Below are 16,712 nucleotides of genomic sequence, written 5' to 3'. Positions count from 1 at the left end.
AAAAAATAGGGACCACCTTTGGTGGGAAGATAACAGCGTTCCGTGCGCCTTTGGCGTTGAGTCATGCCGGCCACATGGCCACGGAGACGTCTTCGGACAGCGCTAGCTCTTCGGCTTTGAAACGGAGATGAGCACCGCCCCCTAGAGTCGGGAACGACTAGCATGTATGTGCGAGGGGAACCTTTACCTTTACCTATAGGTACTTCTCGATTTATGACCGCAATTGAGCTCAAAATTTCATTTGCTAAAATGCTTTTAAAAGGCTCCTCTGACGATCCCAGCTGAGTTGCCTGATCGTCAGAGGCTTTTTTTTTTCTTTTAAAGGCCAAAAGAAAAAAGCTTTTAAAAGAAAAGAAAAGCCTGAGACGATCAGGCAACTCAGCTGGGATCGTCGGAGAAGCCTTTCAAAAGCATTTTTTAAAAATGCTAATCAAGGCAGTTGATTAACTTTTTTGCCACAGTTGAGCGAATGGCTGCAGTCGTTAAATGAATCGTGAGGCCGTTACGCGAATTTGGCTTTCCCCAGTGACTTTACATATCAGAAGCTGGCTGGGAAGGTTTGAAAAAAAAAATGGTGATCACATGAAATGATAGAATAAAATACTATGGTTAATTAAAGGATCAACTGATTAAAACATTTGGATATATATCAAGATTGATAAAATGTAAGATTAGATAAATTAACGATATGCATATGTTGAAATTGCACAAAAGATTCGTAATCAACCTACAGACACGCTGTACTTGGATGGAAGATGTTTTTGTGTTTGTTTGTATTAAAAATATTTTTTTTAAAAAAATGATTACATGACCTGGGGGGGGAGTGCAACCGTCATTAAGTGCATGCCAGGTGCCTGAATTTTGATCACATGACCATGGGGAAGCAACGGCTGTTAAGTGTGAAAACCAGTAAAAAGCACTTTTTTTCAGTCACTTTCAATGGACTCTAAACAAATGGTTGCAAATTGAAGACTGCCTGTACAATTGTCCTCCTCCTGCTTTGTTGAGGCTCTAGAAAGAGTGCAGAGAAGAGCAACAAAGATGATTAGGGGACTGGAGGCTAAAACATATGAAGAACGGTTGCAGGAACTTGGCATGTGTAGTTTAATGAAAAGAAGGACTAGGGGAGACATGATAGCTGTGTTCCAATATCTCAGGGGCTGCCACAAAGAAGAGGGAGTCGGGCTGTTCTCCAAAGCACCTGAGGGTAGAACAAGAAGCAATGGGTGGAAACTGATCAAGGAGAGAAGCAACTTAGAACTAAGGAGAAATTTCCTGACAGTTAGAACAATCAGTAAGTGGAACGACTTGCCTGCAGAAGTTGTGAATGCTCCAACACTGGAAATTTTTTGGATAACCACTTGTCTGAAATGGTGTAGGGTTTCCTGCCTGGGCAGGGGGTTGGACTAGAAGACCTCCAAGGTCCCTTCCAACTCTGTTATTATGATTTCTGATTTATGCTTGCCAGTCTCTTTCGCCGCGGTCATTCCACTTTCAAAATAACTTGGGTGGGCTTTCGAGTGTTGTTTCTAACTTTATTTGACATTTCGCAGTTATTTCAAGACCAAAGAAAAACGTTTTGATTCATGCCAGTCTTCCAACCCCTTGCATCCAAGCGGTTTAATCCCCAACCGTTTTTAAACCTCTTTCCTTTTTCCAGGGAGAGCTGCATGATTTAACAACGGCTGCTTTGTAGGTTTTCTTTCACTTTTCTGGTGATCCGGTTCTGGGTGCCTTTCATAATTTAAACTCCCATTCCCAACTGCCCCTCCCTTGCAACACGGCAAAACAGGATGGGATCTGCAGAGGATCTGAGTGATGGGGCTGGCTCAGGGGTGAAATGCTCCCGGTTCGGACTGGATCGCCTGATCCGGTACCGATGGTGGCGGGTGGTTCAGAGAGCCGGTAGCAAAAATCCCTGGCCCCTCTACCACATGCCCAGCTGAGCCGTGCGATCATCAGGTTTCTTTTTTTACTTTTAAAAGCATTTTTTTCTTCAGCCAAAAAAATGCTTTTAAAAGTAAAAAAAAAGCCTCTGATGATCACGCGTGGATCAGCTGGGATTGTTAGAGGCTTTTAAAAGCATTTTTTCTACAACCTCTTAGGCTGAAAAAATGCTTTTAAAAGGCTCTAACAATCCCAGCTGAGTTGCCTGATTGTCAGAGGCTTTTTTTTCTTTTAAAGGCCCCAAAAAATGCTTTTAAAAGAAAAGAAAAGCCTCTTTTTTTTTAATTACTTGAATTTATATCCCGCCCTTCTCCGAAGACTCAGGGCGGCTTACATTGTGTTAAGCAATAGTCTTCATCCATTTGTATATTATATACAAAGTCAACTTTTATTGCCCCCAACAATCTGGGTCCTCATTTTACCTACCTTATAAAGGATGGAAGGCTGAGTCGACCTTGGGCCTGGTGGGACTAGAATCTGCAGTAATTGCAAGCAGCTGTGTTAATAACAGACAGACTTAGTCTGTTGAGCCACCAGAGGCTCTGACGATCAGGCAACTCAGCTGGGATCGTCAACGGAGCCTTTTAAAAGCATTTTTTCTACAACCTCTTTGGCTGAAGAGGTTGTAGAAAAAAATGCTTTTAAAAGTTAAAAAAAAAAAGTTGGCCACGCCCACCCAGTCACATTACCCCCACCCCCACCAAACCACGCCCACAGAACCGGTAATAACAAATTTTACATTTCACCCCTGGGCTGGCTCAAGATAACCTCCATGCCCCTTCTGCCAATCAATGCTCCCTCCCCCACAAAAAAAACAAAACACCACCTAACCAAGGAGTGGTTGAATGCTGACCCTCTTCAGTGTCCAGATGGGAGGGTTCTGAATGGAAAGGAGGACTTTTGCACAAGCCAGGTAGAGGTATAATCCTGAAATCCGGTTGAGAGAATTGTTCCTTTAAAATTTCTTCAATCATTGGTACTTATTCTACACCTCCCGTTCTCTCTCTCTCTCCCTCCCTTTCTATATATATCAAACTCTCTCTCTCTCTCTCTCTCTCTCACACACACACACACACACGTGTTCTCTTGCTGGAAAGTGAATCCCCCCCCTTCTGTGCAGAATCTCCCATGTCCGGAACTGCTTTTACTTCCTTTTTGAGCCCCTCCCCCTGTATGGAAGACCACAACGGGGCCTCAAATTTACGCTGCTAAGCAAAACGCTGGAGATAACCACGTTAAATGAATTTTGCCCCGTTTTACGACCTTCCTTGCCACGCTTGCTTAAGCGCATCCCTTCAGGTGTTAAAAAGTTCGTAACGGGGCCGTTAAGCCAATCTGGTTTCCTCACGGACTTTGCTTGTCAGAAAGCCTCGAAAGGACATCGCGTGAGCCCCGGGACGCTGCCACCGTCGTAAATATGAGTCCGTGGCCAAGCGTTTGAATTTTGATCACATGGCTGCGGGGATGCCATCATGGCCGTGTGAAAAATGGTCCTTTTTTTTTTATAGGGCCATCATAACTTTGAGCGGTCACTAAATGAACTGTTGTAAGTTGAGGACTACCTGTAGAAGCCCTTCGATGCAAAGACCCTTTGCCATTCATATCCAAAGCCTTCTCAAAATCCAAAGATTTCAAATTGCACCCTTCTGGAGGGAAGGGGGTTGATTTGGTTTCCCATACAAGGTTACAAAGTGTGTCTCCTCCTTCAGAGGGCTTCCCCCTTTTCAGAGCAGATGTCAAACCCCAAAATGGGGTTTGCCATACCTGGGGGAGGGACCCCTAGCACAGGAGGTGGGTGGTAGGAAGAACATCCCGAAGGCCATCGGACCGGAAAGCGTTGGAGGCTGCAAGCAGCAAGCAACAAAGAGCTGACGAACAGCTGATCCTGACTGATTGCAAATTGGCTGATGATCAGCTGATCGTGGTTGCCTGCAAGCCGGCTGATGAGCAGCTGATCGTCAGGCAGCTTGCAGTCAGTTGGAATCAGCTGTTTGACTTAATAAACCATTGGGAACCCGGCGCGAGTGGCGTCCCTAATTTTGGTTTAGGTCCAGAGCTTGGGCTTTTGAGAGCAGGCTTTGCCCTCAAAACTAGACCAAGTTGATCACTCGGCTTTCGCAATCGATGCATTTATAGGGCTGGTCCCCCGTGTAGCGATTTCGGTAGGCGGGAAGGTTATCGCTGACCACGAAGCTTTTCCCGCACTCCGCGCAGATGTAGGCTTGCTCCCCTGGGTGATCCCGCTGGTGCCGATCAAGGCTACCCTTACGGCTGTAGCTCCTCCCGCAGTTCATGCACTTGAAGGGTTTCTCCCCCGTGTGGGTTCTCTGATGTGTGGTGAGGATCGATTTCAGGCTGAAATATTTGCCGCATTCCAGGCACTGATAGGGTTTCTCCCCCGTGTGGGTTCTCTTGTGCCTCTTGAGGCTCCCGCTCCGATTGAAGCGTATCCCGCACTCGGTACATATGTAGGGTTTCTCCCCCGTGTGGGTTCTTTGATGCGCGGTCAGAGTCCCGCTGTCGCTGAAGCTCTTTCCGCACTCGGTACATCGATACGGCTTCTCGCCTGTGTGGGTCACCCGGTGTCGGTTGAAATCGGATTTATATTTGCATATCTTCCCACAGACGGGACACTGGATCCTCCACTTCCCTTGGTGACCCTCTTGCGGGACCAGGAGATCGTGGATGTCAGCATCCTGAAAGGTGGAAGGCTTCTTCTCGCTCTTGGATGGTTTGGGAGGCTCTTTTGGATTTGGGAAGGTCTCCTTTCCTGCTTCAGGGCTGGTGGTTTCTGATGACTCCATAGAGGATTCTTCGTAACTTTCAGTGTCCTGCCAATCACCTGGGAAAAGGGAAGGGAAGGGAAAAGAAAAAATGAATGGAAGGGAAGGGAAGGGAAGGGAAGGGAAGGGAAGGGAAGAGGAGAGAAGAGAAGAGAAGAGAAGAGAAGAGAAGAGAAGAGAAGAGAAGAGAAGAGAAGAGAAGAGAAGAGAAGAGAAGAGAAGAGAAAAAATGAAGGGAAGGGAAGAGAGGGGAAAAGATGGAGAGGAAGGGAGGGAGGAAGGGAAGAAGGAAGGAAGGAAGGAGAGAGAGAAATATAAAGTCTTAAAAGTTTATCTTTAACATACCCTCTTACTCAGTGAAAATCTAGGTTATCTCCCAAATTAATTTCAACATGTTTGCAGTCTATTTCTCACAGAAGTGTACAGGTAGTCCTTGACTTACCACAGTTCGTTTAGTGACTGTTCCAAGTTACAACAGCACTGAAAAAAACTTGACTTTTGACCGTTTTTCACACACTTACAACCGTGGCAGCATCCTCATGGCCACACGATCAGAATTCAGATGCTTTGGCAACTGGTTCATATTTATGACGGTTGCATTGTCAGGTGATCTGCTTTTGCAACCTTCTGACAAGCCAAGTCAATGGGGGAGGAATCCAGATTCCCTTAACAAACTGTGTTTCTAACTTAACAAATGGAATGATTCACTTAGCAACCATGGCAAGAAAATTCGTAAAATGAGGCAAATCTCACTGAACAAATCTTTCACTTAGCAACATAAATTTTGGGCTCAATGGTGGTCGTAACCCAACAACTACCTGTATTGGAATTTTCAAACTGGAAGCAATCAGTCTAGGCCAGGGGTTAGCAACTTGCGGCTCTGGAGCTGCATGTGGTTCTTTCACCCCTCTGCTGCGGCTCCCCGACATTCAAAATATGCGTCATAACCACCAATGTGCGACACCCACCGACACACAATTTATTAAGCTTTTCAACCCCCAGTAGGCCAACCACAGATAAATCCAAGAAAAGTTTCAGAAGAAAACAAAACGTTTAATTCAACTACATATGCTAGTTTTGTGGCCGGTCAAGAAATAGTCAGGCATGGGAAGGGTTTTGTGGCTCCCAGTGTTTTCTTTTCCGTGGGAAACGGGTCCAAATGGCTCTTTGAGTGTTTAAGGTTGCAGACCCCTGGTCTAGGATATCAACAAAGATCTGGGACATTTTTACCCCTTTTGCCATCTGACTCTCTACATCAGGATTCTCTATCTTGACAACTTTAAGAAAAGCGGACTTTAACTTCCAGAATTCCCAGATTCTGGTTGACGACTCGCTGGCTGGGAAATTCTGACAGTGCCCCATACTGACAGGAGAATTCTGGGAGTTGAAGTCCACACATCTTAAAGTCATCAACTGTTGCAGTCCATCGCCGCCCTGCGGAGCTGGCAGCAGAGTTGGTGTTGTGTCTGCGCCCCCTGAGCCAGGCCTCCTGCCAGAAAGTGACTTGGAAAGTGAGGGGGAAGGGCCATCAGGACTTACCTCGGGAGCACCGGCTTCCCTGGCTCAGTTCCAGGAGCCAGAGGCAGGCCAGGTAGAAGAGATAACGAGGCCTCCGTCCCCTGACTCTTCCCCCCACCCCAGGCCACGCCTCCAGACCCAGCTGATGGCAATCAGGCCTGGCTGGACCCTAGGTTTCGTAGGCAGGAGAGGCGGGAACAACAGAAGCAGGGGTGGGGCAGGCCTAGGAAGTGCTGAGTCATGAAGCCACACCCCACAGGATATAAAGGCAGCAAGAGCTGCTGCGCCTCTTCGTAGCAGGCAAATCAACTGATTAACTAAGAGCTGAAGTACTGTTTGTTCCTGGGTGACTCATTGGCGTCGAGGGAGATAACAGAGACGCTTGGCAGACGCTCGCTAATTTGCTGCCAGAGCTGATAGTGCCGGCTAATTAAGCCATCGCTCGGACGGAGGCGAGGGGGGACAGAACAGTTGGATAGTGAGGAGGTTGGGGAGGAACATGGGCCAGTCCTGGAATCCAGGGAAGACTCAGACGAAGGCTCTGAGTCGGAGGCACAGAAAGGGCCATTTGGGAGGTATGTGTTGTCTCCGGAGCCTGCAGTCAAACCTTAGCGAGGCAGAGGAATAGGCGGAGCCTGTTCCCAGCACGTGCATGCACAGAGCTGCCAGCAGGCAAGAACAGTTAAAACAAAAGGGACGACTTGGGAGTAGCACTTGGAGATGATTGGCCCCTCCCATAAGACTTAAAAGAGGAGCAAAGGCACGCGGGCCTTTGCAGGAAGCAACGTTGTTAATTCTGTTCAGTTTAAAGTCTGAAGCTCTGTTTGATTCTGGACTCCGGGTGGCTTTGCCAATTAAGTCTTTGGCGGCATGTCAAGGGAGATAAAAGGTGGGTGATTAGCAGCCGTATCGCGAAGGACTCTTTACAACTATTTGGGACTCATCTGTGAATGAAGAGAATTCACAGCTGTTGAAATAAAAAGAGGTTTTTGGGACGACTCATGTGTTTTACTGACTCAGGAAGCCTAGGTCAGAACATCAACGTTGAGAAACACTGCTCTCTATGCTGCACACGGATAAACAGGAGTTCATCAGTTCAGCCTCCCAACAGTCGTGCAAGAAGCATCCTTACCCACAGAAGTGACCGTTTCATTGCTCTCCAGCATGACTTCCTTCTGTTGGGCCCTCCGGCTTTGATCTTGGAGAACCACCAACTTCTTCAGCCTCTAAGATCACCAGCCTCTAAAAAGAGGGGAAACACCAGTTATCTCCCCAATATTACTGCATTGGTCCAGGACACCCCTCTGACTCAGGCTATCTTAGAATTTTTCTAGGCAGATGGATGCATTTCCAAACAAGTCTCTACTTCAATCACCAGACCTACTGAACATTTTAGTTTAGGGTTGATAGCTTCCCATGTAACTTCCCGGCTTTCCATATTTTTTTTTTAATTAACAGGATGTTCATAACATCAAATTGAGGTGTCTGTGGAGGTTCTCAGTCATCCAGGTCATGGTTGTCCCAAAAGTGCAACTGGACTTTCTTGGGTTTTCTTTTAAGACGTTTCGCTGCTCATCCAAGAAGAGAATTCCAGAAAGTCCAGTTGCCTCTTGAAAAAGGACCTTTGGGACGAACAGATTGAGGTTATTGGGAATCAAAGAAAAAATCTCTAATCAGGATATCATCCGTGGACACCATGATAGCCAACATCCGTGGATATCATTGGACACCATTTTTCAGAGTTATGCATTCTGCAGCATCCCCATGTTCACGAGATTTACATTCAGATGATGGTTGACAACTGACAACTGACTCACAATTATAATGGCTTGCAGTGCCCCGGGGTCATGTGATCCCCTTTTGCGACCTTCTGACAAGCAAAGTCAATGGGGAAGCCAGATTCACTTAACAGCCGTGTTACTAATTTAACAATTTGTTTACATGGCAAGAAAGGTGGTAAAATGGCGCAAAACTCACTGAACAAATTTCTCACTTAGCAACCCACATTTTGGGCTCAATTGTGATCGTAAGTTGAGGACTACCTGTACTTGGAAAGGAGATTTTAAATGTTACTGAAGGTTAGGAAAATGACACATCCTAACAGTAAGAGCGGTTCTTCAATGGAACCCATTATCTAGTTGGTCAATTTTGGCAGCTTGAAGATATCTGGACTTCAACTTCCACCATTCCCCAGTCAGCCTAAATGGCCTTTTCTAGTGTAGGAATTTAGCACCCACCCCCCTCCTAGAAGAATGAAATATTTTAGAAAATATTTAAAAAGGCAGAATATTATATTTCCCTGGATGAGAAATGGAGAAACATGTTTTAAAGACAAGCAGCTCCCTGCAACTTCCTGCCACCCCCCACCTTTGTCACTGGGCCATTAAAGCCTCAACCAAGCTCACTCATTTCCCCCCACCTTTGTCAATGGGTCAGAGGTAGAAACTCAATCCCCCCACCTTTGTTAATGGACCATCATTTGCAACACAATAGAACAGAAACTCACCACATGGCAAGGCTCAGGCAAGCTTGAGGGACAACCTACAATGTTAACTAAGACCCCTAGACCACCTGGGGGTCTGACAACCAATCAGGATACTCTTCCTGTGCCCCAGAAAGTTCAAAGCTCAGAAAAAGCATAAAGCCAGGGAGCACACAGGATCTCAGCCCATTTCTGTTCAGGATCTCAAGCCATGTGATCCTGACCACCATTAAACCATCTTTCCAAGCAGCCTCCATGTTTCCAGTGTCTTTGTCCCCACTTGGAACTGAACCCAGATGGATATTTCTTCCAACACTAGCTTCAACTGTCTTATTTAATTTCTAAGAGGATTGACAGACTTCCCTTTGCTTTTTCAAGCAGAACACAGACATCTACATATCGGGTGTGCTTTAATCCGGATTTCTCTCTTAAACAGGGAACTAAAAGGCCCCAACTTTATACCTTGCAGGGATCAAAATCGTTACTGTTACCTTTGCATAGAGGCTTTTCTTCAATATTGCAAGATCAATAAATAAAAGGCGAGGGTCCTGTAGGAAGGAAAAAAAATAATCACGAGTTATTCTTTTGAAATATGCTTAGAGGGTTCTCTCACTCCTTGTTCACTCCGAAGTGAAATCAGAGCAACTGAAACAATGCTATGAATGCTGCCACAAGTAGGTTCAACTGGGGTCGTAAGTCGAGGACTACCTGTATACGTACAAGTATACACATGCATGCATATACATTCGCGGGTCCACGTGCACATACACACACACAGGGCTTTAAGGACCTAAGATTGAATGTTTTAATCTTCTGGCTTTAATCTTCTGGTTTAATCTTCCGATCGACCCGCTTTGCAACTGCTTGCATTACCCTCTGCCTGTAATAATGGGGGAGGTTGCGGGGGGAGGGGGGAGGAGAGAGAGACCCTTCTGTTTACACCACCCACCACCCACCTCCCAAAAAAGCAGATTTCGTTTCCAGCCCCATCCTGACCTCGCTTGCCGAAGGGATCCATTCACTGTTTTCGTCCTTCCCCAATTTCATCCCCTTCCCCCCCCACCCCTCCCAATCCACGCCACCTACCCTTCCGCTCCGCAAGGCCTCTTTTTTTTTTCCCCACCGGCCCTCTTTTCCAGAAACACCAAAACAGGTGGGCGGGTTCTTCTCTTCCCCCTGCTATGCCCATTTCCGGCCACTCTAGGAATCCGCGCGCTCCTCTCTTTCAAATCGCTTCCAGGCGTTCTCCATCGTCGCTCTCCGGCTGCAGCGCGGAATCCTTCTTTCTCCGCTCTCCTGGCATTTGGGCTAATCAGGATAGTGGCGATCAAAGGTCTGGAGGTTTTTTTTGTTTTTTGTTATTATTATTATTATTATTATTTAACGGAATAACAGAGTTGGAAGGGACCTCGGAGGTCTTCTAGTCCAGCCCCCTTTTTCAGGCAGGAAACCCCCTGTACAGGTAGTCCTCGAGTTACGACCCCAACGTGGAGCCCAGCATCGATGCTGCTAAGTGTGAAACATAGGTTTAAGTGAGTTTTGCCCCGTTTTACAACTTTGTGAAGTGAATCTGGCTTCCCCCATTGATTTTGCCGGTCAGAGGGTCGCAAAACCGGATCACGGGACACTCTTCTCCCCCGAGGACACTGCAACCATCATAAAATATGAATCGTTTGCCAAGTGTTTGAATAATAATAATAATAATAATAATAATAATAATAATAATAATAATAATAATAATAATAATAATAATAATAATAATAATAATAATAATATTTTAATTTGTATAACCGCCCTTCTCCCGAAGGACTCAGGGCGGTGCACAGCCAGAATAAAATACAAAGAAAACAGTACATATAATATTAAGAACAACCCCTTAAAAAACTTATTCGACTAGCCAAAAATTTTAAAATACAGTAACACCCTATAAAAATTTACAAAAATCTAAAACCCATAAAAGCAAATTAAAATTTTTTAAATCAAGCCAGAATGTCGATCTCGTGGCCCTGGGGATGCTGCAACCGTCATAAATCTGAATTTTGAATCGTGTGGGTATGGGGATGCCGCAGCGGTCGTTTAAGTAGGAAAAACGATTGTTAAGTTGCTTTTTTTCAGTGCTGTCGTAACTTGGAACGGTCACTAAATGAACTGTTGTAAGTCGAGGACTACCTGTCCCATTTCAGACAAACGGTTGCCTCATTTCACTCTCCTGGGGTTGGAATGGACAAAATAGAAATAGGTGCTTTTTCCAGGAGGCAACTGGCTTTTCTTGTTTTTATCAAACATTATTCAGTTCAGCAATGAACTGAAGAAGCTTCTTGGATGAGAAGCGAAACATCTTCAAAGAAAAAAACAAGAAAATTCCAGTTGCCTCTTGAAAAAGCACCTTTGGGACAACCATGACCTGGATGACTCAGAATCTCTACAGATTTTTAGAAATCACAGAATAGCAGGTAGTCCTCAACTTCCGACCACAACCGAACCCAGAATTTGTTGCTAAGTGAAACATTTGTTAAATGACTTTTGCTCCATTTTATGCACCTTCCTATCCCTGTTAATTGGATTATTGCAGTTGTTAAATTAGTAACACGGTTGTTCGGTGAATGTGGCTTCCCCATTGACTTTGCTTGTCAGAAGGTTACAAAAGGGGATCATGTGACCCTGGGAAACTACAACGGTCGTTAAGTATGAAAAATGGTCATAAGATCATTTCAGTGCCATTGTAACTTCAAACGGTCACTAAGTGAACTGTTGTAAGTGGGGGACTACCTGTAACGGAGTTGGAAGGGACCTTGGAGGTCTTCTAGTCCAGGGGTCTCCAAGCTGGCTGGGGGATTCTGGGAGTTGAAGTCCGCCAGGCTTAAAGTTGCCAAGGTTGGAGATCCCTGTTCTAGTCCAACTCCTGCTCAAGCAGGAAACCCCATAGCATTTCAGAAAAAGGGGCTGCCCAGTCTCTCCTTGAAAGCCTCCATTTTATGAAGCCCCCACAACCTCTGGTGGCAAGTCGTTCCACTGGTCAATTTGTTCTCCCTGTCAGGCAATCTCTCCTTAGTTGCTTCTCTCCTTGATCAGTTTTCCATCCCTTGTTTCTTGATAAAATAGAAATGCATTTAGAACCGACAGGAAAAAAAAAACAAAAAACCACAGAAGTTTATTATTTATTTATTTTATTTATTCAATTTTTATACCGCCCTTCTCCCGAAGGACTCAGGGCGGTGTACAGCCAAGATAAAAACAAACAGTACAAAATATACAATTTAAAATACTAATTAAAAAACTTATTATAAAAATGGCCATATATAACTAAAAACCCCATTAAAATTAATAATAAATGTAAAACCAATAAAAATAAAATTTAGATAAAATTTAGGCCAGCCCTAAAGTTGCTTCTTGATTTCTTGATTTTTAATTATTTTTTTTATTTACTCGCTTTTATTTTAACTTTAAAATTGATGTTTTTTTGTTTTGTTTTTTAGTTTGCCAAAACTTTTGTTTGTTGCTTGATTTTGACCGGGACCCAAAAAAGCGAAGGCAGATTTGCGCAAATCTCACCTTGTCGCTTTTGCAAATTCCGCACAACGCCCTTAACCCTTCGCTGCCATCAATTGTTGTAAATGTTGTACCTTGATGAACGTATCTTTTCTTTTATGTACACTGAGAGCATAGGCACCAAGACAAATTCCTTGTGTGTCCAATCACACTTGGCCAATAAAATTCTATTCTATTCTATTCTATTCATTGCAACCAAAAGGTTGGCGACGCTCTTTCCTGCCCGTTGCAGGGAAAGAAAGAAAAAAAAAGGAGGAGGAGGCTCCTTTGTTTTCTTTCCAAAGCAGCCCAACGGGAAGGGGGTGTGTGGGGGGTGGGGGTAAAGGCTGCAGAGGCCCAGGATGATGGGGACCGCAGTCCTTTGGGCCCGCTTTCCAAAGCCTTTGCGCGGCGCCAAAGGGTTAAAGCGAGCGAGTTTCGCTTCCTAGAGAGAGCCCTCCCCTTTCCCACCGTTGGGAGGCGGAAATGGGGTTCAGGCGTTTCCGGCCCCCTCCTCGTTCGCCGGAGGAGAAAAGACCGTTCGCGTTCGGCACGTGCGGAGCCGTTGGGGGTTCCCTCGCGTGACGGTAGGTGGGCGAACTGGGAGGGGGGGGGAAACGGACGACGGGACGGCTCTGGAGAGCAGTTCGGGTGTTGGGGGGGGGGAAGCGAAGGATCGGTGCGGTCTGGGCCGGGCTGGGCTGGTGGGGGAGGAGGACCAGCCGCCGCGAAGCCTAGTTGGGGTAGTATCACCTAGTGGTTATGGAGCCAGACTCTTTTTTTTTTTTTCCCCTTGGGGTTCAGCATCTCCTCCTGTGGCTGGGCTCTGCATTCTGGTGGCCCAAAAGAATAGGAATGTAGAATAGAAAAGGGATAGGATAGAAATAGATGGATACAGATTAACAAGGGACCTTGTAGGTCATCTAGTCCAACCCCGCCCAAGTAGGAGACCCAACACCCAGAAGTCTTGAAACTTGGCAGCTTTTAAGACTGGTGGCTCAGACTGCTAAGACAGTCTGTTATTAACAGCAGCTGCTTGCAATTACTGCAGTTCAGGTCCCAACAGGCCCAAGGTTGATTCAGCCTTCCATCCTTTATAAGGTAGGTAAAATGAGGACCCAGATTGTTGGGGGCAATAAAAAGTTGACTTTGTATATAATATACAAATGGATGAAGACTATTGCTTAACATAGTGTAAGCCGCCCTGAGTCTTTGGAGAAGGGTGGGATATAAACGCAAATTAAAAAAAAACTCCCAGAATTCTCCAGCCAGCTATGCTGGCTGGAGAATTCTGGAAGTTGAAGTCCACCAATCTTAAAAGCTGCCAAGTTTCAAGACCCCTGCCCTCCACCATTTCTGATAAATGGCAGCGTAATCTCTTCTTGAAAGCCTCCAGTGATGAAGCTCCCACAACATCAGAAGGCAGCTTCTGTCCCATGGGTTCTCAGTGTCAGAAAACTGCTCCTTATTTCTAGGTTGAATCTCTCCTGGGTCATCTGTCGTGTCCCACTCCTCCGCTGACGGCTGGGTCAGCTCTGCCAAAGTCCTAGTAAAGTCCTCAGGGCAGGCAGGAGACCAGAAAGTGACTTCAGCAAGATATGTTTAGACTTTGCCTGACTCAGAGAATGCCAGAAAGTAGGTCCTTTATATAGGCCATGGGGTGTGGCTCCATGACTCAGCACTTATCCAGGACTGCCCCTCTCTTCCTTCTGTTGCCTCCGCCTATCAAGCGAGGGTTACTCCAGCCTCCAGCTGTTGGTAATAAACCCTCCTCAGGCTCACATGCTGTGGAGGAGGGGGAGGGGTCTAGTTGCTCCGTTTGTCTGGGCATGGAGCCAGAGCTGGGGGCTGAAGATACTTCCTCCTCTTCAGCCTGGCTGGGCATGGAGCCAGAGCTGGGGCTGAAGATACTTCCTCCTCTTCAGCCTGTCTGGGCATGGAGCCAGAGCTGGGGCTGAAGATACTTCCTCCTCTTCAGCCTGTCTGGGCATGGAGCCAGAGCTGGGGCTGAAGATACTTCCTCCTCTTCAGCCTGTCTGGGCATGGAGCCAGAGCTGGGGCTGAAGATACTTCCTCCTCTTCAGCCTGTCTGGGCATGGAGCCAGACTCTTTGTTTTTTCCTTCTGGGGGCATAAAATCCTTCATGCATCATTCGACTTTGAGGAGGCGGATTTGCAAAATGCAACTTTTCAGGATAAATCTCAAAATAAAATTATTGGTAATCGAAAGCAGTGGACACCAACCAGTGGTCCATGGGAAAATGTTGGTGGTCCGTGAGAAAATGTTGGTGGTCCGTGAGAAAATGTTGGTGGTCCGTGAGAAAATGTTGGTGGTCCGTGAGAAAATGTTGGTGGTCCGTGAGAAAATGTTGGTGGTCTGCAGAAAATTATTTGAATTTTTTATATTGCACTAAATACTGTTTTATCTTTTTAAAAAATTCATCTTAGTGGTCTGCGGGATTTAAAATTAGGAATTTAGTGGTCCCTGATGTCCGAAACGTTGGTGATCCCTGATCTAAAGTTAATAGCTTATGGATTAGTCAAAGGAAATTAAAATGTATTATACATTATTAGATTTGGTCACACAATTAAGTCAGATGTTTAGATTGAATTTGGTATTTTGCCCACTTATCAAGATAGGAATAGAATATAGAAAACAGAATAGAGATAGGATAGAAATAGATGGATACAGATTAACAAGGGACCTTGTAGGTCATCTAGTCCAACCCCGCCCAAGTAGGAGACCCAACACCCAGAAGTCTTGAAACTTGGCAGCTTTTAAGACTGGTGGCTCAGACTGCTAAGACAGTCTGTTATTAACAGCAGCTGCTTGCAATTAATGCAGGTTCAAGTCCCACCAGGCCCAAGGTTGACTCAGCCTTCCATCTTTTATAAGGTAGGTAAAATGAGGACCCAGATTGTTGGGGGCAATAAAAGTTGACTTTGTATATAATATACAAATGGATGAAGACTATTGCTTAACATAGTGTAAGCCGCCCTGAGTCTTCGGAGAAGGGCGGGATATAAACGCAAATAAAAAAAAAAACTCCCAGAATTCTCCAGCCAGCTATGAATTCTGGAAGTTGAAGTCCACCAGTCTTAAAAGCTGCCAAGTTTCAAGACCCCTGCCCTCCACCATTTCTGATAAATGGCAGCGTAATCTCTTCTTGAAAGCCTCCAGTGATGAAGCTCCCACAACATCAGAAGGCAGCTTCTGTCCCATGGGTTCTCAGTGTCAGAAAACTGCTCCTTATTTCTAGGTTGAATCTCTCCTGGGTCATCTGTCGTGTCCCACTCCTCCGCTGACGGCTGGGTCAGCTCTGCCAAAGTCCTAGTAAAGTCCTCAGGGCAGGCAGGAGACCAGAAAGTGACTTCAGCAAGATATGTTTAGACTTTGCCTGACTCAGAGAATGCCAGAAAGTAGGTCCTTTATATAGGCCATGGGGTGTGGCTCCATGACTCAGCACTTATCCAGGACTGCCCCTCTCTTCCTTCTGTTGCCTCCGCCTATCAAGCGAGGGTTACTCCAGCCTCCAGCTGTTGGTAATAAACCCTCCTCAGGCTCACATGCTGTGGAGGAGGGGGAGGGGTCTAGTTGCTCCGTTTGTCTGGGCATGGAGCCAGAGCTGGGGGCTGAAGATACTTCCTCCTCTTCAGCCTGTCTGGGCATGGAGCCAGGGCTGGGGCCGGGAGGCATACTAGGACATTCCTCCGTGTTCGGAAGCAGATAAGAAGGCCCCGGCTGTGGTGAGATCGGACGAGACACAACATCATCCATGATATTGATGGATGTGCTAAAGTCTTCTATCTGCTTGTCTTACGTGGTTGCAGTCCTTTCACTGTATGTTTTGTAGATGACTCCTTGTTTTTTTCCTTCTGGGGGGCATAAAATCCTTCATGCATCATTCCGACTTTGAGGAGGCGGATTTGCAAAATGCAACTTTTCAGGATAAATCTCAAAATAAAATTATTGGTAATCGAAAGCAGTGGACACCAACCAGTGGTCCATGGGAAAATGTTGGTGGTCCGTGAGAAAATGTTGGTGGTCTGCAGAAAAATTATTTGAATTTTTTATATTGCACTAAATACTGTTTTATCTTTTTAAAAAATTCATCTTAGTGGTCTGCGGGATTTAAAATTAGGAATTTAGTGGTCCCTGATGTCCGAAACGTTGGTGATCCCTGATCTAAAGTTAATAGCTTATGGATTAGTCAAAGGAAATTAAAATGTATTATACATTATTAGATTTGGTCACACAATTAAGTCAGATGTTTAGATTGAATTTGGTATTTTTGCCCACTTATCAAGATAGGAATAGAATATAGAAAACAGAATAGAGATGGAATGGAGTGGGAGTAGGAATATAGAAGAGGAAATAGGATAGGGATAGAAATAGAGAGAAGATAGAATGGAGTGGAATGAGAATAGAAAATAGAAAAAGAATCGGGATAGGAA

At 45.5% G+C, this 16,712-nt stretch overlaps 2 protein-coding genes across 5 annotated transcripts in view; one reads left to right on the top strand and one right to left on the bottom strand.

Moving 5' to 3' along the window:
* Positions 1–418: 418 nt before the first annotated feature.
* LOC131189864 (gastrula zinc finger protein XlCGF7.1-like) lies at positions 419–9,880 on the bottom strand. Of its 3 annotated transcripts, none has more exons than XM_058166420.1 (4): positions 9,817–9,880; positions 9,222–9,278; positions 7,381–7,490; positions 421–4,789 (listed from the first exon to the last, which is right to left on the bottom strand). In XM_058166420.1, exons 3-4 carry the CDS (start codon positions 7,412–7,414, stop codon positions 4,038–4,040), a joined length of 786 nt encoding a protein of 261 aa, XP_058022403.1. In that variant the 5' UTR covers positions 7,415–7,490; positions 9,222–9,278; positions 9,817–9,880; the 3' UTR covers positions 421–4,037. The 3 variants fall into 3 exon arrangements, with proteins under 3 accessions (XP_058022404.1, XP_058022403.1, XP_058022402.1); XM_058166419.1 differs by lacking the exon at positions 9,817–9,880 and adding an exon at positions 9,727–9,777; XM_058166421.1 differs by lacking the exons at positions 7,381–7,490; positions 9,817–9,880 and having other exon boundaries at positions 419–4,789.
* Positions 9,881–9,980: 100 nt separating this feature from the next.
* Positions 9,981–16,712, top strand: part of LOC131189843 (zinc finger and SCAN domain-containing protein 32-like) — a 35,576-nt gene continuing 28,844 nt past the window's right edge. Inside the window, exon 1 of one of the 2 annotated variants that reach the window (XM_058166363.1) lies at positions 9,981–10,063. The gene's annotated coding sequence lies outside the window, so the exon portion shown is untranslated. Of the gene's footprint in view, positions 10,064–12,721; positions 12,846–16,712 lie in introns of those variants that run through there. The other variant, XM_058166362.1, reaches the window with a different exon arrangement.

The sequence above is a fragment of the Ahaetulla prasina genome, chromosome 2 (genome assembly GCF_028640845.1).
Source record: "Ahaetulla prasina isolate Xishuangbanna chromosome 2, ASM2864084v1, whole genome shotgun sequence".
NCBI lineage: Eukaryota > Metazoa > Chordata > Lepidosauria > Squamata > Colubridae > Ahaetulla > Ahaetulla prasina.
The sequence above is the reverse complement of the archived record's forward strand: the minus strand, read 5'-3'. Positions and strand labels throughout refer to the sequence as shown.